We start from the raw sequence: 25,320 nt of genomic DNA on the forward strand, positions 1-25,320 counted from the left end.
TAGACAGTTTCAAGAAAACTAAGCAGTTTCCGTCCCCAAGGTAATACTAGTCTTTCTTTCATACACAATCATGGAAGAAAGAAAGAAAGTAGGGGAAGAAAGGAAGGAGAGAGGGACAAAAAGGAAAGAAGAAAAACAGAGGGAGAGAAGGAAGAAACAAAAGATGGTGGATAGAGCTGGAAGAGTCTGCAAAGGTGTAGTCCAACTCTTCATTCTGAAGATGAAAAAGCTGGCTAGATAGAATCAGATCTGGAACTGGAAACCCTGCTTCCCTGACATCTGGCTGGGATCTTGGTAAGAGCAGTGACACGGAGTCCTGAGAAATGACACTGGGAAGGCAGAGGGCCAGGGTGGAAAGCTGGGCCTCTGCTCAGCACACTCTCCACAATGTCTGGCCATCCATTTGCCTGTTTACATGTGCAACGTCTGTCTCTGCAGAGTCAGCTCCATGAGACCAGGGACAAGGTCATGTTCACTACTACATTCCTAGCATCCAGCACAGGACCTGTGCTTACTAAATATTTGCACCATTTGTTGTTGCAACAACATAGAAAGTATCCAGAAATTCATTTAACTAAGAATACAGCATACCACTGTGAAAAAGAGTATAACACTAGTATAGGATACAGACTATCTGAATAAGCAAACACATTCCTGTTCTTGGAAGGGCGGACTTAGCATTAAAAAAAGCATACCTCTTCTCTGAAATCAGTATAAACATTTAACACAAGGTCAGTCAAAATTCCAATTGATTTTTTTGAGAACTCAATCTATTTATTTGAAAATATACAGCGAGGAATACAAATGGATTTAACCTAAAAGTTTTAAACATTGAAAAAGAAAAATGAAGGGAGGAAAACTCACCTTTCCAGATACTGACGTGACACAAAACCACAGTATAAACACATTGTGGTATTGATACAAGAACACATGAGCAAATACGCCATTGGCGCAGAACAGACTGCTCAGAGACACAGCCATTCTCATATACAGGTGTTGTGCTAGATACTCTACTTTCCCTTCCAGTCCCTTCTCCACTATTCTCTTCTCTACTCTTGCTCTGAGAGGCTGGCCTTTCTGCATTGTAGTAACCATACCCCTTTGCCCTGTAATTCCCAGAGGAGTTGTATTTTATATAATTGGAAAGTACAATCATAAACTGAAGATTTGTAAAGGCTGTTTTTAAGAGCATCAGAAATGATGAAATACTTAGGGAATCGTTTTACAAAGGATGGCAGGTTGTATACACTGAAAACCTCAAAAGATCACTGAGGGGAAGGTAAAAAACAAAAAGAGAGAGAGAGAGAGATTTGCCATGCTTATGGATCAGAAGACAGTGTTTTTAAGGTGTAAATCTGGAGAATCACTGCAATCATCATTGCAATCTAAATCAAAGTCTCAGCAAGCTTCTGTCCAAAAATAGACAAACTGATTCTAAAATCTGTATGAAAATTCAAATGATTCAAGGTAGCCATACACATACATAAATGAAGAACAAGGTTGGAAAATTTATACTGCCCAGTTTCATGACTAAGTATAAGGCTATAGCAATTTTTAAAAAGTGTGGAGTTCCTATAAATACAGATACCTAAATCAAAAGAAGAGTCCAAATATACACCATGCATAAATAACCAATGATTTTTGATAAGGGTGCCAAAATGATTCAATATAGAAAGGATGATCTTTTCAACAAGTGATGCTAGAACAATGGATATCCATTTCCAAAAAGAAGGAAAAAAGAAGAAAAAGAAGACTTTGATCCTCACTTCACACTTCATACAAATTCAACTAAAAATGGATCACTGACCTAAGTCTAAAACCTAAAACTATAAAGCTTCTGGAGGAAAACAAAGGAGAGAAAATCTTAATGATCGTGGGTTAGGCCAAGACTTCTTAAATAAGATACCAAAAACACAAATTATAAAATGAAAAAATTGATAACTTGGATTTCTGCAAAATTTGCTCTTCATAAATCACCATTAAGAAAATGAAAATACAAGCCATGTACTGGGAGAACATATTTGCAAAACTATGTTTAACACAAGACTTGCAAACAGAATACCTAAAGAACTAACACATCTCAGTAAAAAGCCAAACAAACAGCCTGATACAAGTGAGCAAAACATTTCAAGAAATGACTCACTAAAGAAGGTATAAGAATGTCAAATAAACACAGGAAAAGATGCTTAACATCATTAGTCATTAGAGAGACGCAGACTGAAACCTCAGTGGGATACCACTTCACACCCACTAGCATGACTATAATTACAAAAATGGACAGGACCAAGAATTGGTGAGGAGGTAGAATGACAGGAAAAAACAAGACCGAGATCTGACTGCAGCTCAGGTCATGAACCCCTTATCACAAAATTCAGACTTATATTGAAGAAAGTAGGGAAAACCACTAGACCATTCAGGTTTGACCTAAATCAAATCCCTTATTATTATACAGTGGAAGTGACAAATAGATTCAAGGGATTAGATTTGGTAGACAGAGTGCCTGAAGAACTATGGATGAAGGATCGTGACACTGTACAGGAGGCAGTGGTCAAAACCATCCCCAAGAAAAAGAAATGCAAAAAGGCAAAAAGGTTGTCTAAGGAAGCCTTACAAATAGCTGAGAAAAGAAGAGAAGCTAAAGGCAAAGGAGAAAAGGAAAGATATATCCATCTGAATGCAGAGATCCAAAAAATACCGAGGAGAGATAAGAAAGCCTTTCTAAGTGGTCAATGTAAATAAATAGAGGAAATAATATAATGGAAAAAACTAGAGATCACTTCAAGAAAATTAGAAATACCAAAGGAACATTTCATGCAAAGAGGGGCACAATAAAGGACAGAAATGGTATGGACCTAACAGAAGCAGAACATATTAAGAAGAGGTGGCAAGAATACACAGAAGAATTATACAAAAAAGATCTTCATGACCCATGATGACGTGATCACTCACTTAGAGCCAGACATTCTGGAGTGTGAAGTCAAGTGGGCCTTAGGAAACATCACTATGAACAAAGCTAGTGGAAGTGATGGAATTCCAGCTGAGCTATTTCAAATCCTAAAAGATGATGCTGTGAAAGTGCTGCAGTCAATATGCCAACAAATTTGGAAAACTCAGCAGTGGCCACAGGACTGGAAACAGTCAGTTTTCATTCCAACCCAAAGAAAGACAATGCCAAAAAATGTTCAAACTACCGCACAATTGCTCTCATCTCACACACTAGTGAAGTAATGCTCAGAATTCTCCAAGCTAGGCTTCAACAGTACATGAACCGAGGACTTCATAAGTTGGATTTTGAAAAGGCAGAGGAACCAGAGATCAAATTGCCAACATCCATTGGATCAAAGAAAAAGCAAGAGAATTCCAGAAAAAATATCTATTTCTGCTTCATTGACTACTCTAAAGCCTTTGACTGTGTGGATCACAACAAGCTGTGGAAAATTCTTAAAGTCATTGGAATACCAGGCCACCTTACCTACCTCCTGCAAAACTTGTATATAGGTCAAGAAACCAATTAGAACCGGACATGGAAAAACAGACCAGTTTCTAATTGGGAAAGGAGTATGTCAAGGCTATATATTGTCACCCTACTTATTTAACTCATATGCAGAGTACATCATGAAAAATGCCAGGTTGGATGAAGCACAAGCTGGAATCAAGATTGCTGGGAGAAATATCAATAACCGCAGATACACAGATGACACCACCCTTATGGCAGAAAGTGAAGAGGAACTAAAGGGTCTCTTGATGAAACTGAGAGGGGAGAGTGAAAAACGTGGCTTAAAGCTCAACATTCAGAAAACTAAGATCATGGCATCCGGTCCTATCACTTCATAGCAAATAGATGAGGAAACAATAGAAACAGGGACAGACTTTATTTTTTTTGGGCTCCAAAATCACTGTGGGCTTCCCCAGTAGCTCAGCTGGTAAAGAATTGGCCTGTAATGCAGGAGACCCTGGTTCAATTCCTGGGTCGGGAAGATTCACTGGAGAAGGGATAGGCTAGTCACTCCAGTATTCTTGGGTTTCCCTGGTGGCTCAGCTGGTAAAGAATCCACCCGAAATGCAGGACACCTGGGTTTGACCCTTGGGTTGGGAAGATCCCCTGGAGAAGGGAACCGCTACCCACTCCAGTAATCTGGCCTGGAGAATTCCATGAACTGTATAGTCCATGGGGTTGCAAAAAGTTGGACATAACTAAGAGACTTTCACTTTCACGAAATCACTACAGATGGTGACTGCAGCCATTAAATTAAAAGATGCTTGCTCCTTGGAAGAAAAGCTATGACCAACCTAGACAGCATATTAAAAAGCAGAGACATTACTGTGCTGACAAAGGTCTGTCTAATCAAAGCTATGGTTTTTCCAGTAGTTATGTATGGATGTGAGAGTTGGACCATAAAGAAATCTGAGAGCCGAAGAATTGATGCTTTTGAACTGTGGTGTTGGAGAAGACTCTTGAGAGTCCCTTGGACTGCAAGGAGATCAAACCAGTCAATCCTAAAGGAAATCAATCCTGAATATTCAGTGGAAGGACTGTTGCTGAAGCTTCAATTCTTTGGCCATCTGATGGGAAGAACTGACTCATTGGAAAAGACCCTGATGCTGGGAAAGATAGAAGGCAGCAGGAGAAGGGGATGACAGAGGATGAGATGGTTGGATGGCATCACCGACTCAATGGATATGAGTTTGAGCAAGCTTTGGGAGTTGGTGATGGACAGGGAAGCCTGGCGTGCTGCAGTCCATGGGGTCACAAAGAGTCGGACACAACTGAACTGAGGATGACTGGAACTCTCCTAACTCTATGTGAATGCTAATTTGCTTCAGCCATGTCAGACTCTTTGCAACCCCAATGGACTGTAGCCCACCAGGCTCCTCTGTCCATGGATTCTCCAAGCAAGAATACTGGAGTGAACTGCCATGCCCTTCTCCAGGGAATCTTCCTGATCCAGCGATCGAACCTGTGTATCTCATGTCACCTACATTGGCAGGCGGGTTCTTTACCACTAGCACCTAACTGTACATGTGGCTAAATTTTTGGCTTAGAGAAAGTGTCCCAATGCCATTAGTGAGTTATAGCTAGAAGGAGCAGCTATTATGAATATGAATGAGGCACAATGTTAAATGAAAAACATGGTCATGGTCTTCACCCTCATAAAGCTTCTGTCTAACCATATTCTTTCCCTGTATAGGTGATAATCTGATATTCCTTAGAATTTACTCTCTTAGGAACCTATGTTGTTGTTTTTAATTATTGGGGTATAATTGCTTTACAATGTTGGGTTAGCTTCTGCTATACAACAAAGTGAATCAGCTATATGTGTACACATGTCCCCTTCCTCTTAAGCTTCCCTCCCACGCCCATCTCCCATCCCAGCCCTCTAGGTCACCACAAAGCACTGAGCTGAGTTCCCTCCGCTTCTCAGCAGCTTCCCACTAGCTGTCTATTTCACACATGGTAGTGTGTATATGTCAACGCTACTCTCCCAATTCATCCCTAGGCTGAGCTAGTGCTGTATGTTATCACTGCCGCCGCTGCTGCTGCTAAGTCGAAATAGTGATTACTCCAGCAAGTGAGGGAAAAAGATCTAGAACTATGAAGAAACCGTGGACATTGAATCAGCTACACTCTGAGCATGTGCTGCTGATGTGAGAGGGGAGGAGAGAGATGGGAAGCAATCTTGTGAGGTTTTCAAAACTCAAACTCAAACTACCAGACACTCTGGACAAATTTAGAAAAACCTCCAAGGCAAAAAGTTTGATGAAGCAGAGGAGTTTCTGCCGCTTTAGATGTGAACTAGATTCTGAGGACACTGATTCTATGCAGAGGCAGCTGTAGTCATAGCTGTTGTTGTTGTTCAGTCACTAAATCATGTCCAACTCTCTGCAACGCCATGGACAGCAGCACCCCAGGCTTCCCTGTCCTTTACTATCTCCCGGAGTTTGCACAGACTCATGTCCATTGAATCGGTGGTGCCATCCAACCACCTCATCCTCTGTCACCCCCCACCACTTCTCCTCCTGCCCTTAATCTTTCCAGCATCAAGGTTTTTTCCCATGTGTCAGTTCCTCGTCTCAGGTGGCCAAAGTATTGGAGCTTCAGCTTCAGCATCAATTCTTCCAATGAATATTCAGGGTCAATTTCCTTTAGGAATGACTGGTCTGATCTCCTTGCCTTGTAGTCATGGTGAAAGAATACAATCTAGAGTCGGAGAAGAGTTTAGTCACTGTAAGATCCTGGGCAAGGCATCTCCTGCCTTAGCCTCTGATCACTGGGCACGTGGATATCAGATGAATGAGTTAGTAAATCAATAAATGAAATAACTGTATAATGTTGGTACCATTTCTAGACACAGAAAACATTTTACATTGAAGTATAACAGATATTTGGACTTCCCTGGTGGCTCAGTGGTAAAGAATCTGCCTGCCAATGCAGGAGTTGAGGGTTTGTTCCCTGGGTCAGAAAGATCCTTGGAGTAGGAAATGGCAACCTACTTCCATATCCTTGCCTGAAAAATCCCATGGACAGAGGAGTCTGGTGGGCTACAGTCCAAAGGGTTGCAAAGAGTCAGACAGAACTGAGCAACAGAACATGCACATAGCTTATTTACAACACTGGGTTAGTTTCAGATATGCAGCAATCATATATATAAATAATTCACTTATACATATATTTATTTTTCAGATTCTTTTACCTTATAGGTTATTACAAAATACTCAGTATAATTCCCTGTGGTATATAGTAGCTCCTTATTGGTTATCTATTTTATATATAGTCGGGTGTATGTGGTACTCCTAATTTACCCATCCCCCCTCCTTTTCCCTTTGGTAACCCCAAGTTTGTTTTCTATGTCCATGGGTTTGTTTCCTTTTTGTAAATAAATTCATTTGTATCTTTTTTTTAGGTTCCACATATAACTAACATTATTTGATATTTGTTTTTCTCTTTCTGACTTACTTCACTTAATAATCTCTTAGGTCCAGCCATGTTGCTACAAATGGCATTATTTCATTCTTTTTTATGGCTGAGTAATATTCAACTGTATGTATGTACACCACATCTTTTTTCCTATTCATTTGTTAATGGACATTAAGGTTGCTTCCATTAGACACAGGAATTTTAGAAATGAAGATAAGGAGAGTAGAAAGAAACAAAACCTTTTCTAGGAGGAATGGAAAAAAGAGCCATATGACACAGAGTAACTTCATCCCTATTAATCTATAAATAGCTGTCATGAAGAAAATGGAGAAGACTTGCTCTGTGTGATCCCAAGGGTAAAGACCAGCAACTAGTGAGTATAAGGCACAGGTAGGCAGATGCAGCCTCAATATACAGAAGTTTCTAAATGTTAAGAGATGCTTAAAAATGGAGCTGGCTACTTCACAAGGCAGTAAGCTTCTTGTCACAAGCAACATCCAAACAAGATTAATGAAAAGGGCTTTCAAACATAAGATGTGAGAAGTAGATACTCCAGCCCAAATTCTGAATTGAAAAAATGGAGACTGGAATTTGGATATGATGCGCTTGGGGGCTTCCCAGGTGGCGACAGTCGTAAAGAACCCGGCTGCCAATACAGGCAACATAAGAGATTCGGGTTCAATCCCTGAGTCGGGAAGATCCCCAGAAGAAGGGAATGGCAACCCACTCCAGTATTCTTGACTGGAGAATCCCATGTACAGAGGAGCCTGGCAGGCTATGGTCCACAGGGTTGCAAGGAGTCAGACATGACTGAAGCAACTTAGCATGCAGGCATGCATGATGAGTTTGAGAGAAAAGCAGGGCACTCAAGTAGAGGGGAAACCATCTGTATCTGAAGATACAGCTTGGAAAGTCATCATAATGTGTCAATAGCTGAAGGCAGAAAGTCAGCTGAGTCCCCATCACTGAATTTGCTGAAGCCCCCAAATTCATCATATCCAAATTCAAATCTCCATTTTTCTCAATTCAGAATTTCAGCTGGATTCTCTATTTCTCACAGTGGCTTCACTTTGCTGACAAAGATCCATATAGTCAAAGTTATGGTTTTTCCAGTAGTCATGTACAGATGTGAGAGTTGGACCATAAAGAATGCTGAGAGTCAAAGAATTGATGCTTTTAAATCATGGTGCTGGAGAAGACTCGTGAGAGTCTCCTTGGACTGCAAGGAGATCAAACCAGTCAATCCTAAAGGAAATCAACCCTGAATATTCATTGGAAGGAATGATGCTGAAGCTGAAGCTCCAACACTTTGGCCTCCTGATGCAAAGAGCCGATTCACTGGAAAAGACCCTGATGCTGGGAAAGACTAAGGGCATAAAGGCAAGGGGGCAGCACAGAATGAAATGGTTAAGTAGCATAACCAACTCAATGGGCATTGATTTGAGCAAACTCTGGGCGACAGTGGAGGACGGGGAGCCTGGTGTGCTGATTGCAAAGAGTTGGACACATCTTAGTGACTGAACAACAACAACAAAGTTCAAGTAAGCATTAAATATTTGAGGAAGTGTGCAGGCCAGTGTTATCAGAGCCACTGCCAGCCTGATTTGTGCCTTGTGGAATCAAACATAGATGCAGCCCCCTGCCCCTGGATTTCACTGCCCACTAACCTCCTCAACAGAGTGCCCTTGTGCAAGGCACCACCTGCCCAAATGCTCAGGGCAGCAGCTCTGGGTGCCACTATGCTGTGGACACTCATGACCTCTTCCGTGAGGCATCTGTGTCCCAGATGACTCATGCTCTTTTGTAACTTCTTAGAAGAGCATGAAAGCATTTATCAAAGGAGAGGAGATATTTTAGAAGCCTCTTGCTATCAATATAATTAATAATCATCATAAAAGTAACATTCATGCCCTTGACAGTACACAAAGCACCTTCATATCCAACAGCTTGATCCCCACAACACACCTGTGCGCTATGTGTTACTATTGTTCTTACTTCACAGATGAGGAAATTGAGGTCTCAGGGATTAGGCTAGGAGTTGTGAAGCCTCTTCTTATACAGCATCTATTTAAGAGTTATAAACTCTTAATCACCATATAAAAGCATAAGCCTAATTGCACAAGCGACATTAGTCCTGCAAGGACCCACAAGAAAGGGAAAAGCTGCAAGTCACTCGGTGTTCCTAGATTTACTTGACCACCAATAACCCCACTTAACCCACTCTTCACTCTGCTTGAGTCCTTGTTGACAATCTCAGTAACATCCTATGTCAGTCTGGGCCTCTCATTCTAATGAAGCCCAACCTTTGACCCATTTTGAAAGGCCTCTTGGCTTGTTGATTTTGTTGCGTAGTTGTTAAGTCGTATCCAACTCTTTTGCGACCTCACGGACTGTGGCTCCTCTGTCCATGGGATTTCCCAGGCAAGAACACTGGAGTGAGTTGTCATTTCTTTCTCTAGGGGATTCTCCCAACCCAGGGATCGAACCTGCATCTCTTGCATTGCAGGCAGAACCACTTTACTGCTGAACCACCTACGAAAGCCCAGCCTCTTGGCTATCCTCCTATTAAGACACTCCTCAAAAATGGTTCTACTCTTAATAACCCTCTCCTTTCAAGTCCTGGGGATGCCACTTCTGGATACTGTCTTAAAGCAACCTTCATCTATTGATCCTTCCTGGTTGTGGAATATCAACTACTTTGCTTCAAGTGGTCTTTTCGGCTATAGAGATGGGTTACATTGAGTCATCCATGGTCATTCCCAGGGTCTCCTTCATGAACAAAGCATTAGATATCCAGTCTTGGGGCCAGAACTCAGTCTGGATCATTGTTCAGGGCTAGGGGCTGACCAGTGGCCCATAACAAGGCACTGATATTTCTGAGGAATAAGTATTTTAGAACAGCTTTCTGAACTACTTACAACATTCACATGCTTGCTGCCCGCACTCCTGTGATAACAGATGAAACATCCTAACAAGGATGGGATCCTCCATTATCTCTGGATCTCAAGCCTCTTACCTGCTCTAGTGCTTCTCAAGGACTCCTCCCCAGAGCGCTTCTTGCTCTGGGATTACAAACTCTTTCCTGTCTGCTGGATTCTTCACACTGGCATACAAACACAATAGGATCGTGATTTTAAGTCTCTCCACTGATGCGTGTTCTTTCTCCATTCTATTTCTTTCCCACAATAGTCCAAGCAAGAGCTGCCTGAACGGGCCACGTCCACCTCCTCACTTCCCTCTCTTTCCTCAACCCAAACCTGCTCACTTTCCTCCAGTTTCACTACACGCACCTTGGATGGAACCACCACCAACCTTACCTCCTGCCTTTACTGGACTCCTGGAAATCTTCACTTGCCACCTCACCAACCTCCATACCAAAGTCTAAACCAGCTTTTAAAAGTGTAAATCAGATTGTGTTGCTTTCTTTAAAGTCCTCCTTTGGTTTCTTGGGCTTCCCTGGTTGGAATGCCTGCAATGCAGGAGACCTGGGTTCAACCCTTGGGTCAGGAAGATCCCCTAGTGAAGAGAATGGCAACCCACTCCTGTATTCTTCCCTGGAAAATCCCATGGATAGAGGAACCTGGAGGACTACAGTCCATAGGGTTGCAACTGACACATTCAGACACGACTGATCAACTCACACACACACACACACACACACGGTTTCTTAGTAAAGCTGGAATTCCAACTCCTTACTTTGACCTTCAAACCCCTACTTCACCTGGCTCCTCCCATCTCTCGAATGTGATCCACCAGACACACTCTCTCCCAACTGGTCTGGGTTACTTCGTTATTGTTTTTCTTCATGAACTAGATAGTAAGGCCATTGTGGGTCGATCTCTGTCTATCTTGTTCACCAACGCTTTAGCATTGATTCGACTGTCAACACATACGTGTCGCATTAACGAATGACCAAATCCTCTTTCCCTCTTTATAGAAGTCGCCATCCTTGCCATGCTCCAGATGCTGGAGCAGGTACCTGAGTTTTGTTCAGCTTGTGTCAGCCTCTGGGGTCACCCTGCCATAGTTCAAATCCGGCTCTGCCATGGACTGGCTGGGGGATTTTGATCAAGTTCAGGCTCCAATTTCCTAATCTGTATTGCTGTGCTTAGTCGCTCAGTCATGTGGGACTCTTTGCGACCCCATGGACACCTCGGTAGCCCGCCAGGTACCTCTGTCCACGAGGGATTCTCCAGGCAAGAATATTGGAGTGGTTGCCATGCCCTCCTCCAGGGGATCTTCCCAACCGAGGGGTCAAACCTAGATCTCCTGCATTGCAGGTGGATTCTTTACTGTCTGAGCCACCAGGAATGCCCAAGAATACTGGAGTGGGTAGCCTATCCCTGCTCCAGGGGATCTTCCCGACCCAGGAATCAAACCGGAGTCTCCTGCATTGTAGGCGGATTCCTTATACGTTGAGTAACCAGGGAAGCCCTAGGTATCTAGAATAATCAAATTCAGAGAGACAAAGTAGAATGACAGCTGACAAAGGCTGCAGGGAGGGAAGAATGGAGTTGCCGTTTAATGGATACAGAGTTTCTGTTTTGCCAAGAGGAAAATAGTTCTGGAAACTGGTTGCACAACATTATGAATATACAGTTGACCACTGAACAATGAGGATTTGAACTGCTCAGATCCACCTATATGCAGGACTTTTTCAATAGTAAATACTGCAATACCACATGATCTGCGGTTGGCTGGATCCTTGAATGTGTAGCCGTGGATAAAGGACCGATGTTATATTCAGATTTTCAACTGCATAGAGGTTTGGCACCCCTAACCTCTACATTGTTTAAGGGTCATCTGTACTTACTGCTGTAGAACCATGTACTAAAAGATGGCAAATTTTATGTTATACGTATTTAAGCACAATAAAAAATGCAATCATGATCAAATCAGCAATACACACTCAGGAGCTAATGTCTGAGTTACACTGTTTGAATCATCAGGGTTCAGACAATCAGCATTTCTCAAACTGTTGTGATTCAGCCTTTGCCAGGAATTATTAATTGAAATATTTAGATATCATTTTTTGTTGTTGTTAAGTTGCTTAGTCATGTCCAGCTCTTTGCAACCCCCTATGGACTACAGCTCACCAGGCTCCTCTATCCATGGGATTTCCCAGGCAAGAATATTAGAGTGGGTTGCCATTTCCTTCTGCAGGGGATCTTCCCAACTCAGGGATTGACAGGTGGGTTCTTAACCACTGAGTCACCTGGGAAGACCATCCTGTGCATTGTAGGATGTTTAACAGCACCACCGTCTCTGCCTGCTAGATGCCAGTGGCACCTTCCCAATTATGATAACCAAAAATATCTTCAGTTCAGTTCAGTTTAGTCGCTCAGTCGTGACTGACTCTTTGTGACCCCACGAATCGCAGCACACCAGGCCTCCCTGTCCATCACCAACTCCCGGAGTTTACTCAAACTCATGCCCATAGAGTCGGTGATGCCATCCAGCCATCTCATCCTCTGTGGTCCCCTTCTCCTCCTGCCCCCAATCCCTCCCAGCATCAGGGTCTTTTCCAATGAGTCAACTCTTTGCATGAAGTGGCCAAAGTATTGGAGTTTCAGCTTCAGTATCAGTCCTTCCAATCAACACCTAGGACTGATCTCCTTTATGATGGACTGATTGGATCTCCTTGCAGTCCAAGGGACTCTCAAGAGTCCTCAACAACACCAGAGTTTAAAAGCATCAATTTTTCAGTGTTCAGCTTTCTTCACAGTCCAACTCTCACATCCATACATGACCACTGGAAAAACCATAGCTTTGACTAGATGAACCTTTGTTGGCAAAGTAATGTCTCTGCTTTTTATTTATTTATTTTTTATTTTTTATTTGTTTTTTTATGTCTCTGCTTTTTAATATGCTATCTAGGTTGGTCATAACTTTCCTTCCAAGGAGTAAGAGTCTTTTCATTTCATGGCTGCACTTACCATCTGCAATGATTTTGGAGCCCCCAAAAATAAAGTCTGACACTGTTTCCACTGTTTCCCCATCTATTTGCCATGAAGTGATGGGACCAGGTGCCATGATCTTAGTTTTCTGAATGTTAAGTTTTAAGCCAATTTTTTCACTTTCCTCTTTCACTTTCATCAAGAGGCTCCTTAGTTCCTCTTCACTTTCTGCCATAAGGGTGGTGTCATCTGCATATCTGAGGTTATTGATATTTCTCCCGGCAATCTTGATTCCAGCTTGTGCTTCTTCCAGTCCAGCGTTTCTCATGATGCTCTCTGCATATAAGTTAAATAAGCAGGGTGACAATATACAGCCTTGATGTACTCCTTTTCCTATTTGGAACCAGTCTGTTGTTCCATGTCCAGTTCTAACTCTTGCTTCCTGACCTGCATACAGGTTTCTCAAGAGGTAGGTCAGGTGGTCTGGTATTCCCATCTCTTTCAGAATTTTCCTCAGTTTATTGTGATCCACACAGTCAAAGGCTTTGGCATCATAGTCAATAAAGCAGAAAGAGATGTTTTTCTGGAACTCTCTTGCTTTTTCAATGATCCAGCGGATGTTGGAAATTTGATCTCTGGTTCCTCTGCCTTTTCTAAAACATGCCAAATGTTCCTCTAGGGGCAAGAAGGGTCAATCCATTTGCAATAAGGCATATACTTTTACACCTATTGACAGATATGAAACTGGAAGTTCACAAAATTTAAATAAATTGCCCAAGGTCTTAGTGCTGCAACGTGGGCAGTAAGGATTCAAATCCCCTTCTTCTTGGTCCACCAGCACATGCTCTTCCTTCCAGCTCTCTGCACTAGAGGCTTCAGCCCCCCTTCCCTCACCCTGGTCGGCTCACACACTCACAGATCCGTGCTAATTACACAGCTATGTAAAACGTTATATGTGGTTTGTTATTTTATATCCAGGAACATGGTCCACAGCCTTCATTACATAAAGCAGCTGTGTGTATACTTGGGGTCTAAGTGCTATTTAGCGGTCAGCTCGATGGGGTATTTTGTTTCAAGCATCACATTTCTTTTTTCCCCTTCCATACTTCTACTAATGCCTAAATAGAGAACTAGAGCCTCAAATGGCTCGGGCTAAAGTGAAAGGCAAAAGTTTCCTAAATGACAAATGTCCCACTGTCCTAATGAGATCAGGAGAGACAGCCCAGGATGTGCCACGTGTGGTGTGAATGTGTCCTCAAGTGACCGTGTGTGTGTGTTCACAAGATGCACCCAGTCTGGCTCAAACACCTTTCACTACCTTCCCACTGGTGTCTTAAAGGAAGTGAGTGGTTCAGCAGAAAGAACCAGACCATCTAGACCTTCAAATTATCAGCTGTGTTACTTGAATATGTCATATGTCCCCTCTGAGACTCAGTTTCCTCGTCTTTAAAATGGGGGTAAAAATACCTGTCCCACAGTGTTGCTGAGATCCTTTAAATCAGTGGTCCCCAACTTTTTTGGCATCAGGAACCAGTTTCATGGAAGACAATTTTTCCAGGGACCTGGATCAGAGGGATGGTTCTGAGATGATTCAAGCACACTACATTTATTGTGTACTTTACTTCTATCATTAGTACATCAGCTCCACCTCAGATCATCAGATCCTAGAGGCTGGGGTCCCCTGCTTTAGATAAAAGAATCTGGCACAGAACTGGTCTATGATAATCCCCAGTTCTTACTCCTCCTTCACTTGCAGAGACCTGGTCCATATCACCCCACCCTTACTACAACTCATTCTCAACATCACCCCTCTCCTTCGGCCAGAATGTCCTAGGCCCTGACCCTCCTCTGCCTCTTTACTTTTATCATTCATCTTAACTGGGTCGCAAACAAGGGTCTTTCCACCTATTTAAATCCCACTTTCCTCTACAGCTGAATACAAATCCCATGCCTCCTGGTTTAATGCCCCTGACCTTCCAGTTCTCACTGGCTTTTCCTGAACTTTTACGACTACTACATGATTCACCTGGCACTGAAGTGCATTTTAACTAGTCACCTGAATAATTTTTGTGTTGTTCAACAATGGCAAGTAGCCAGAGGTCAGGACTGTATTCCTTCATGCCTGCAGACATGAGTAACTGTTTGTGAGTTAACAGAGTCAATGCAGACCATTTTTCTTCCATCCCTGATGGCTGCAAACACAGGGCTGTGAATGCATTTCTTCAGGAACCTGACATGTTCGCTACCCTCAGTAAGCACAACTTATGGAGAATAACCCAAGATGATTACATCCTCTGAAGGGCAAGATGAACGGCTTTCTATAGTCATACATGGCTCTTCCCAGTGCAGTCTTATTTCTGATCATCCCCACTGGTTCTCAAGTTCTAGCTTATGGCATTCCCAGTGAGCCGAACACTTACACCTCCCTGCCTTTGCACACACTGCTCCCACTGTCTGAAATGACTTTCCCTTCCTCACATCCCCTGTCCAAACACTGCTCATCCTGAGATCAACTCAAGCATCACCTTCTCAGCAAGACCTTTGCTGGCCTCCTCTCTCCTAAGCCTGACTTTCTTCTCTCCTAAGGTTGCTGCTCTCCCTCAGCCCCCATCTGCTTCCCAAAGTGCTCTTTGTGGGTATCTCTGTCTCCCTCCCTGGCTGGCAAGCTCCCTGAGGACAGAACTCTGGGCTGATTCCTCTGCGTCCTGCTCCCCCACTGGGCCAGATCTAGTAGCACTTTCTGTTTTTAATGAACGCCATCTTATCTGGTAAGTTTGCTCCTCGGTTGCACTTCCGTGGTGAGTATTTCCCTGCTCCTGTGAGAGAATGAGTACCCTTTTGGAATCATCTCAGCCTCTGCCTTTTTTCCTGGTTCTTTCTACCACTCTAATGTATTAAGCACTACGGATCCCTGCATGGTCTCAGAAACCTCTTCCCGTCTTTCCCATCTCCCAAGGACATCATGACCTTCAACCTTCAAAGATTAACTTCCAACCCACTAAGACTAGGGTAAGGGCACGTTCCTGGTGGTCCAGTGGCTAAGGCTCCGTGCTCCCAGTGTCTGAGGCCGGGTTCTACCCCTGGTCGGGGAACTAGATCCCACACACTGCACATGCTGCAACTAAGACTTGGCTCACCCCAATAAATGAAAATATTTTTTAAAAGACTGGGGAAAACAGGGTTTGGGGGTGGGTAGGAGTAGGGTTCATCTGAGATAGAGCTGGAGCTGGGAGTCAGGCCACGCCAGGTCCACTGGAAAATACCAATGTGGCCCACGACCAAGGCTATGGCTGGACAAGAGAGCAGCCCTCTGGCTCAGAGCAAAGCTTCTCCTTTGGTCCAGCCCAGCAGGGGAGCCCCTCACCTCCCTGCCTGAGAGAAGCCCCTCACAGGACCAGGGCTCCTGGATCTGCTCAAGAGGCAGACTTTGTTGGTTTAGTTCTGCTACAAGGCTTCTGTTTCTGCCTCGGCTGTTATAGCCTTCAGATTCCTAGTACCCACCTGATTGAACAAGTCAATTAAAATGCAATCAAAGGAAAGTGACCAGGGAGAGAAGGCAGGCATCTGAGTCCACTGCCTGCCTCCCGAGCCCCGTGCCCCTTCCCATCCTGCCTACAGGTCCCTGGGCAGGCAGGGGCCATGGACCTCTGGACTCAAGTGCTGGGCACAGAAGACCCTTAAGGGTCTCTGATCCCTGCGCTGTTCATCTTGATGACAGGGTAACTGAGGTCTAGGCAGGACAGCTCAACCACCTGAAGCCACTCTCCCTGCTAACCAGGGAGAGGTTAGCAGAAGCCTGTGGAATCTCTAGGACTTTAATATAGCTCATCCAGGGCTGCTCACCATATACCAGGTGGGAGAAAAACTTGAAAACACAGAAACCCCTATTCTTGGGGACCACCCTCTCCTGGCGCCTCAAACTCGTTTGTTCTTCTTTGGGAATAACAAGTTTATGGAGATAAAACTCACATACCATACAATTCACCCATTTAAACTATACAATATACTGGGTTTTTTAGTATATTCACAGAGTTGTGCAACCATCACAACAATCACAACAATCAATTTTGGAACAGTTTCATTATTTTCCAAAGAAATACAGTTCCCTTTAACCACAGTCCTTCCTCCCCACCAACCTCCACCTATCTCTGCATTTCTCCTTGGCCGAAGCAACCACCAATTGACTCTCTGCCTCTATATATGTGCCTATTCTGGACATTTCATATAAGTGGAATCGTATTATATATGCCTTTTTGTGACTGGCTTCTTTTATTTAGCATAATTTTTTCAAGATTGAGCCATACTGACTGTAGCATGTATCACCACCTCATTCTTTTTTTATGGCCAAATAGTATTCCATTCTATGACCCTACATAGAATTGGTACAGCCACTCATCAGTTAATGGACATTAGGGTTCGTTCTCCCTTTCAGCTATTTTCTACTGTCAACATTTGTGTACAAGTTTTTGTGAGATGCTTTCAGTTTTCTTGGCTATGTACCTAGGAGTGGAAAAACTTGTTTGTTCTTGCATGTCAGTAATAGTATCAGTAACCATACATACCAGTGAGGATCCTGAAGTATTATTGTACACACTGACTGAGAAAAATAGTGAGGGCAAGAAACAGGGTGAAGCAAGAGAGGCACAGAGAAGTTAATTGTTTTGACCTGGCCACACAGTCATAGAAAAGGACCATGGAGGAAGGAAGTCATAACTGGCTCTCATGATAATTAGCCAATGAAACGTTTATAATTTTAGGAAAAAAGCCCTGGAACATTTTAAAACTCATACACATAGCCACGTGCACCGTCATTTAACTATATGGGTTCCTTTTTAATTTCATCAGGTCCTTTGTTACCTACGATCTGCCTTGTGTTCTATGTCCCTGTGAAGACCATCGCACACACTCTCGGTGGAATTAAATCCTCTTCCCACTCCCCAGGCTTTTCACCTCATCCCCGCCACGGGGAGTGCTGACTTTGCAGGGAGTTTTGGAGCCTTGAGAAGTGGAGGCTCTTTAAACGACTTCTCTTTTGTCGCAGCTGCAGTTCTCAGAGCTCTGTGTGTGGGAAGCACGGAGCCACACTGTTCTCTCACACCATCCGGGCCCTTTGGCCCGATCTGCATCTGTCACCAGATGTGTGCATAGCAAAGAGTTGAGGCGGCTTTGACACCCAGCAGGTGGAACCAGATGAAACTGCCCACAGTCATTATTTCTGACCTTCAGAAATGACCATCTCAGGTGAGTCAGCCTGGAAGTCTCTGGGAGCCCCTCCTTACCTTCTCGGTTCCCCACCAAAGATCCAGGTTCTGGGCTCCAGAAGCTTTTCAGCCCCTGCAGCCCAGCGGATCTTTCCTGTTCAGCTTCTAGAGTGGCCATTCTCCAGGTGCTCTCACTGCTGCCTGAAGCAGCGGGGGTCACTGGAGAGACCGAAGTCCGGGACCTTCTCCACTCACTGCCCGTCTACCCAATGATCTGTCTACCTTCAGCTTGACCCCTCCACTCCAGGCCTCCTAAAAGCATGGATCAGCCCCAGCCACCCTCTACTTCACGTCTTGCAATGATTCCCCATCACCTAGTACATAACAAGTTCAACACCTGGCCAAAGGACACAACTTAAGTTCTTCCCGCTGGGTTTTTGCTCCCAGCCATGCCTAACTCCTAGCAGACCCCTGCAGGTACCAACACTCTCCCACCTGCTCCGTTGCTCAGCGACCCCTGGCTTATCCTTCAAGACCTCTCCCAGGAGACTTCCCTGAGCCCCGGGGCTGAATGAGGAAACTTTTCTCTCTGTTCCCATTTCTCTGTGCTTCTGTCTCTCCTGGCACTTACCGTCCATATTTGAATTACCTGTTTGCAAGTTTGTGCCCATCTACCCTCCTCCATAGGCTGCCGGCTCTGACAACTTCACCTCATTCTTCCTCCAGTCTCTATCCTCAGGCTAGAGTCAGCAAACTCTTCTTAACACAAGTAAGCAGTGGTGCCCATGACTTGGTTTCCCTCTTGCCTGGAAACCATCCAGAGGCTTGGGTCTTGCCTCTTGGCCTTCTCTAAGTTTCATTTGCCTCTCCCGAACTGAAGGAGGCTGGTTTTATGGGCTCTTTCAACTTTTAAGGTCTAAGGAACTGGGATATTGATCCTCACCCTTGCAGGACCCCTCACCAGGATCCTGTGTGGTACAAAGATATAGATGGAGAAAACTGTTTAAATGTTTTACGTCTGAGGAAATTTTGAGGAAGATCATTTTGTTGTTTTGTTTTAATGCAGCTAGTGTCTGCAGAACACCTACTAACCACGTACCAGCATTGGGAACAGTGGTTTGATACAAAGTTGTAGATACCAGCTTCCGGGGATTTCCTTTGAGTGCTGCCTTCCAGCCAGTCTGGGAGCGCCGACCCACTCCACTTCCTCTCCTCTCTCGCTATTCACGGCTCCAGGACTTGTCTGGTCCATCTCCCCACATTTGCCTCTGCCCGGGCCAGTGGAGTCCAGAGCAGAGCGGATTGAAGTTGGCCCTTCGGATCTCGGCCCAGGCGCCCTCTGGCGGCCGCGCGCGGAAGCTGCGGCCCGGAGGGGAGCTGGCGAAGGGAGGAGGGAGGGAGATCGAGGAGGAGGCGCGGGCAGGGGAGGAGAGGAAAAAGTTGCGCTGGGAAGTTTGGAAAGTTGGGAAGTGGCTGCTGCGGGCTTCGCCTCCCTCCGCGCGTGTGTGTGAGGGAGCGAGCGAGGGAACAGGAGAAGAGTGAGCGAGCGCCTGCCATGCCCATCAGACCCCGCCTCACCGCGCCCGGGCGCAGAGCTCGCCCGGACTCCCTGCGGCCCGGCCCGGACCGGCGCGGCCCCGGGCCCCCGCCCCCCGCGCCGGGTCCTCCCCTCCCCCCGCCCCGGCGGCCCCAGCCCCCCGCCCGGCCCGGCTCCGCGCCGCTCTCCCGCCCTCCTCTCTCCCTCCCTCCCGGCCGCGGAGCAGCATGGCGGAGCCCGGGCAGCGGCCGCGCGGCCGCCCGCCGCCCCTCTGAGCCCCGCTCGGGGGCCACCGGGCGCCCCAGACCCGACCCCCGCCCCCGCCGCGCCCGCCGCCGCACTTGTCCCGCCGCGCGCCTCCTGGAGCGCCGCGCACCCCTGGGACCCTTGCGCGCCCCGGGTCCCCAGCATAACCCCGGGTCCTCGCGCGCCCGCCGTCCCGGTACTGCTCCGGGAACACCGCGCACCCCTGGACCGCGACGCAGCTCCGGGACCTCCGCAGGTCCCGGGACCCCGGCGCGCTCTCACAGCCCCGGGGCTCGTCCGAGCGGGCGGCGCGCCCCGGTGAGGGGGCCCCGCCCCAGAGGATCCCCCTCTTACCGCAGACGGAGCCCCGCCCCAAAGGGACCCCCGGGTCCGGCAGGGACATTCAGCCACGCCCCAAAGGGCTCCCGGCATCCCGCGTCCGGAGCCCAGCGCTGCGGAGGAACCTCTGTGCCCAGCCGGGGGCTGCCTGCCCCGCTGAGGGGGCGCCGCCCAGGACGGTCCCCCGCGCCCCGCAGGCCCGGCAGGATGCACGCCGCCCTGGCAGGGCCGCTGCTCGCCGCCCTCCTGGCCACCGCCCGCGCCCGCCCGCAGCCCCCGGACGGAGGACAGTGCCGGCCGCCCGGATCGGTGAGCGAGCGCCCGCCCGGCCACTCTCCCGGCCGCCCGGCCCCTCCAGCCGCGCGGGGACGATGGTTTGGGGGTCCTGCCTTCCGCACCCACCTCGGCCCCCCCGCTCCACCTCTCCGCTCCGGGCGCTGCCTCGGGCGCCCTGCCCTGGCTTCTGCCGCCCGAGCTCCTGCCCCGTGCGGGGAACCGAGTTGGGGCGCTCTCTCTCCAGCTCCTTCTCCACCCGCTGACGCTCTCGGGCTCTCCTCGGACTCTTGGTCCCGCTTGGACCTTTCCTCTCTGTGCCCTTTTGGACTCCCGTCTTACTTTGATCCCGTCTTTACCCTCTGGTTCCTCTCTTCCCACTTCTGACACTGTTTCTGCCGTTCCTTGCCTTTCTCTTCTCTGCCCCTTCCTCTCGTTCACACGCTCAGACTCCTCGCAGGCTCCCCTCTTTCTCTTGACCCCCGCCGGTGACCTCAGGCAAACTTTCTCCATCTCTAGCCCAGGCCCCAGCACCCACGCTCCCAAGTGTCCGCGGTTTCACAAAAAGGATGAAGATTCCAGAGGAGAGGGAAAGAAAGTGCCAGGACATGCTGGCCTAATATTTCTTTGGGGGTTGAGTAATTACTAGGTCTCCTAATTTTCCTTCCAAACGAAGGAATCCCTTGATTTCCCTCAGTCTCTCTCCCTCAAAGTGTAAATTAGTGCCTTGAAAATAACCCTGGATTGGAGACCAGGGAGCAGGAAACCGTCTGCAGGGTCCTCACTGGCTGCCCGGTTAGCTGACCTTGGGCAAGGTGCACCTCCAGCGACCTGACTTGCGCGGAAACAGGGAGCTTGGCGCCAGGCAGAGCCTTCAGTGCTGTCTCTCGCCAGGATGCTGAGGTTTACATTTGTTGGCTGTTAGTAAAGTAAGGTACTATTCCCTCTTCCCACCCCGACAGATACTTTTCTTTTGTACTAGAATCAGGCAGAAAAATTTTATGAGTTGACCGAAAGCTTGCAGGAGGTGCCTGGCAGTGGACAGTCCAGGGGGAGTTCCAGGGTGGTTGGCAGTGGACAGTTCAGAGGATGTTCCTGGGTGGAAAATGACTTTGCCTGAGAGACATGAGAGATCTTTTTCATGTCCCTTGACCCCTGGACCTAAACTGGATTGGAGAAATGACCCATGTCTTCACGACCCTCCTTCATCTCTACACACAAACACACACACACACACACACACACACACATTCCTCTTCAGAGCCTAGGTGATGGCAGACAATTGGACTTGGAGCCCAGGTACACCTTTTAAGGGGAGGAGCCTGGAAAGCATGTACATTTCTTGGGACTAATTCTGTGAAATCTTTCCCTCCCGAACCAGGGCCTTGAGACTTTACTTAGCCTGCAGGTTTTAAAGCACTTTCTCATCTGTGGTTTCAGCTGGTGGAGCAGAGTGGCTGACACTCCAGACCTGCCCTCCAAAAAGAAAACTGCATCCGCCCTGCTGAATGGGGAAGTAGCTGTTTAAATAGGCTATTTTTAATAGGTGTTCTGCTTTCAAAGTGCTCTTGGCGTGTATCTTCTAATGGTTGGATTTAAAAGTTATATGACTTCCTCCCTTCTTGCCAGAGCAGGACTCTTGGTCCCCCTCTCCCCACCCTCCACATGAAACACCGCTGGTGAAGGTTTGGCTTGGCCAAGATTAAATATTCTCAGGTGGTGTGGCAGTCCTTGGCACTCACAGCTAGAGCCAATCAAAACGAGAGCTTCCTTCACTGCCTTCACTCCCTCTGAGCCTGGCACTGCTCTCAGGGCTTATTTACATAGATTGTGTCTTTTCATTCTCCCAGCAATCTTTGAGGTGGCTGCTCTCAGCTCCCATTTTACAGATGGGGAAACTGAGTCTGTGAGAAGTGAAACAGTGTGCTTAAGATCATACAGCCAAGAGAGGCCAAAGCCAGGATTTGAATGTGGGTCTCAGTTTCCAAAGCCCTTACTCCTTCCCATGGCCTTAGGTCGGTCTCTGTCTTCTTATTCCCACCTCCACCTGACCCCTCTGTTCTAACCTTCTGCTGGTTTCAGCCTGACTGCCATCCTTCACCTCTCCTTCTGCAGCAGAGGGACCTGAACTCCTTCCTGTGGACTATTCGGCGCGACCCCCCGGCCTACCTGTTTGGCACCATCCACGTCCCCTACACCCGTGTCTGGGACTTCATCCCGGACAACTCCAAGGCAGCCTTCCAGGCCAGTGCCCGCGTCTACTTCGAGCTGGACCTGACTGACCCCTACACCATCTCGGCACTGGCCAGCTGCCAGCTGCTGCCGCACGGGGAGAACCTGCAGGACGTGCTGCCCCGCGAGCTCTACTGGCGTCTGAAGCGCCACCTGGACTACGTGAAGCTGATGATGCCGTCATGGATGACACCCGCGCAGCGGGGCAAGGGACTCTACGCCGACTACCTATTCAACGCCATCGCGGGCAACTGGGAGCGCAAGAGGCCAGTGTGGGTGATGCTCATGGTGAACTCGCTCACGGAGACCGATGTTCGCTCCCGTGGCGTGCCAGTGCTTGACCTTTACCTAGCCCAGCAGGCTGAGAAGATGAAGAAGAGCACCGGGGCCGTGGAGCGCGTGGAGGAGCAATGCCATCCGCTCAATGGGCTCAACTTCTCCCAGGTAAGCCCGGGGCGCCCGGGTCCCAGAGCTCAGCCGTTCCCATGTGCCTTCCTCCTCTTCTCAGATTGTCTTCCTCCTGCTTCCAGATCCTGTTCTTCCCTTAAAAGGAGAGGATCTTTCAAGATGTGGGGCAGCTTTTGGGCTGCCTTTGTGGTGGTCTGAGGACAAACTGGTGTGTGCTGACCTTTGGGGTGAGAGTTCGGGTGTTTGCTTCTGTCTCAGTATGCCACCTGGCCGGGATGTATACACTCCCCACCTGCTGTGCCCGCCCAAGCAGAAAGAATTTCCCTCGGAGCATCACAGTGATGAGAAGCAGAGAGGTGCCAGGTTGCGCCTGACTTTCCCCGAGGCCCTGGGGTCTCAAGAGCAGGAGGCTGTCCTGAGGCCTTTGGGAGGATGCATCTAGGCAGCCGTTTGTGTGTGTGTGCGTACACGTGTACGGAGGAAGCATAGAGGGAGATGTGCTTCCTGGGGTTGGGAAGCAGGAGAGGTGCGATGGACCTGGTGTCTGCTGACCCTGGCTTGCAAGTTGAGGTAAAGAGCTGCCAAATTTCCTGGGGGCCTCTACAAAGCTCCATGTGCCCCTCGGACTGCCTCCCTAGGCTGAGAGAAAGTCAGCAAGGATAGTTTAGGGGTTAATAATTTCAGAGAGATGTATTCACTTCAAGGTTGACAGTTCTGATTTCTGAACCTCAGGCATGGGGGCAGGGAGGAGGGCGGAGCTTACCCAGCAAAGTGTCGTTAAAAGCCCTGTCGCCGTGGGCAGAGGTCACTCACAACTCACTGGCCCCAAACTCAACTCTGAAGCCCTGGGAACAATGAGTTCACATCTGCGCCTTGAGACGGCCTGTCAATCCCAGAATGGGCTCGCTGAGTCAGGGGTTGGTGGCTCCTGCAAGCAGGACCCTAGACAGGGCCCCGGGCCCATGCCGCAAGTGAGGCATGGTCCCCAAGACATGCTTTCCCAGGAAGGAGCCAGCCGGGTAAATTGGCTGGACTAGAAGCTCTACCGCTGGAACCAGACCTGCTTGTGCTCCCGTCCCGAGATGCTGCAAGCTCTTCACCAGGGAAACAGGAGCAGAAACTGATCCCCCTTCGGAGATCTCTGGCTTTTGTTTTTCCAGGGGAAATGCAATATTGTCCCCAGGGAGGTAAGAAGCCAGATTGATTTGCCGGCCAAATGAAAGACGGGTTTGTCGTTCTCCTGCTGGTTCTCCCATAATTGTGGAGTCCTTACCCAGAGGGCCCGGTGGCAGGAATATTGGGGCAGTTAGTCACGCCCCGCAGGGTTCTGACTACGCCTGACTCCTTCTCCGCGGGGAAAAATCCTGTGCATTCTCTGGCCCAGCGCTGATTCCTCTGAACGTACCGGCTCGCTCCCTCTGAAGTGACTTTTCCCTTGCCAGCCTCAGGAGCTGATATTATCTGCGTTAGGCTCCCCAGTGCTCACCGCCCATCTCATTTTGGAGACAGGTTTGTGGGAGGCCTCTCTGTTCAGAGGCCTCATGACTGGCCTCGATGTCTTTTTTTAGGCTGGGAAGGTGGGTGACCCACTGTCCCTCTCAACACCCTCTTTGTACCAACCACAGAGGAATCCGACCAGAGCCAAAGGGAGCACACTGACCCTCTGGTTAAACAGCCCCTGGCTTTAATCTGTCTCTCTTAAAACAACAAAACTATCTTTCTTCGAGGTCTGGAAACACCGCTGTGCAACCAAAGGATGGCTCTGGTAGGTTGAAAACATTTGCTGGAAAGCATGCGAGGTTATGTTTTAGGAAAAGTCTGAGAGCCATTCATCGGCCAGCAAGAAGCCCGCTGACAGTCTCCAAAGCCCACGTTTGAAGATCAAACAGACTCAAATCTCTGGTTTCAAAAATGCACCCACCCCATCACCAGCCAGGGCCCACTCTTAAAATTGTTCTTGGGTCCAGCTCCCTGAGAGGGCTGCAGGAAGTAAGTCCTGAACAAAAGAAAACAGGATTCCTCTTGGTTCCCTAATCTGCACACCCTTCACCACCTGCCAGAGTGCCTGACCCCGCCAATTTGTCCTGTTATCATTTTGGAGCAAGGTGATGAAATCTCTCCTCCATACTCGTGGGCAGACATGGGCTAACTGGGAAGGGAGCGATTCCAGAGCCTGGGCAGATGGAGTTGTTAGGGATCCCCAACCCCAAAGTCAGAAATGCAACAACAGCTTTCTCAGTAAAATTGTATGCACGCGTGCACAGTTTGATA

At 47.6% G+C, this 25,320-nt stretch overlaps 1 protein-coding gene across 1 annotated transcript in view; it reads left to right on the forward strand.

Annotated features, from left to right (window-relative positions):
- The first annotated feature begins 19,878 nt into the window (after positions 1 to 19,878).
- Positions 19,879 to 25,320, forward strand: part of TRABD2B (TraB domain containing 2B) — a 218,882-nt gene continuing 213,440 nt past the window's right edge. Inside the window, exons 1-2 of the mRNA XM_065913430.1 lie at positions 19,879 to 20,445; positions 22,525 to 23,085. Coding sequence (XP_065769502.1) covers positions 20,344 to 20,445; positions 22,525 to 23,085 — 663 coding nt within the window. The 5' untranslated portion in view covers positions 19,879 to 20,343. The remainder of the gene's footprint in view (positions 20,446 to 22,524; positions 23,086 to 25,320) is intronic.

Source organism: Muntiacus reevesi, chromosome 1 (genome assembly GCF_963930625.1).
Source record: "Muntiacus reevesi chromosome 1, mMunRee1.1, whole genome shotgun sequence".
Lineage (NCBI taxonomy): Eukaryota > Metazoa > Chordata > Mammalia > Artiodactyla > Cervidae > Muntiacus > Muntiacus reevesi.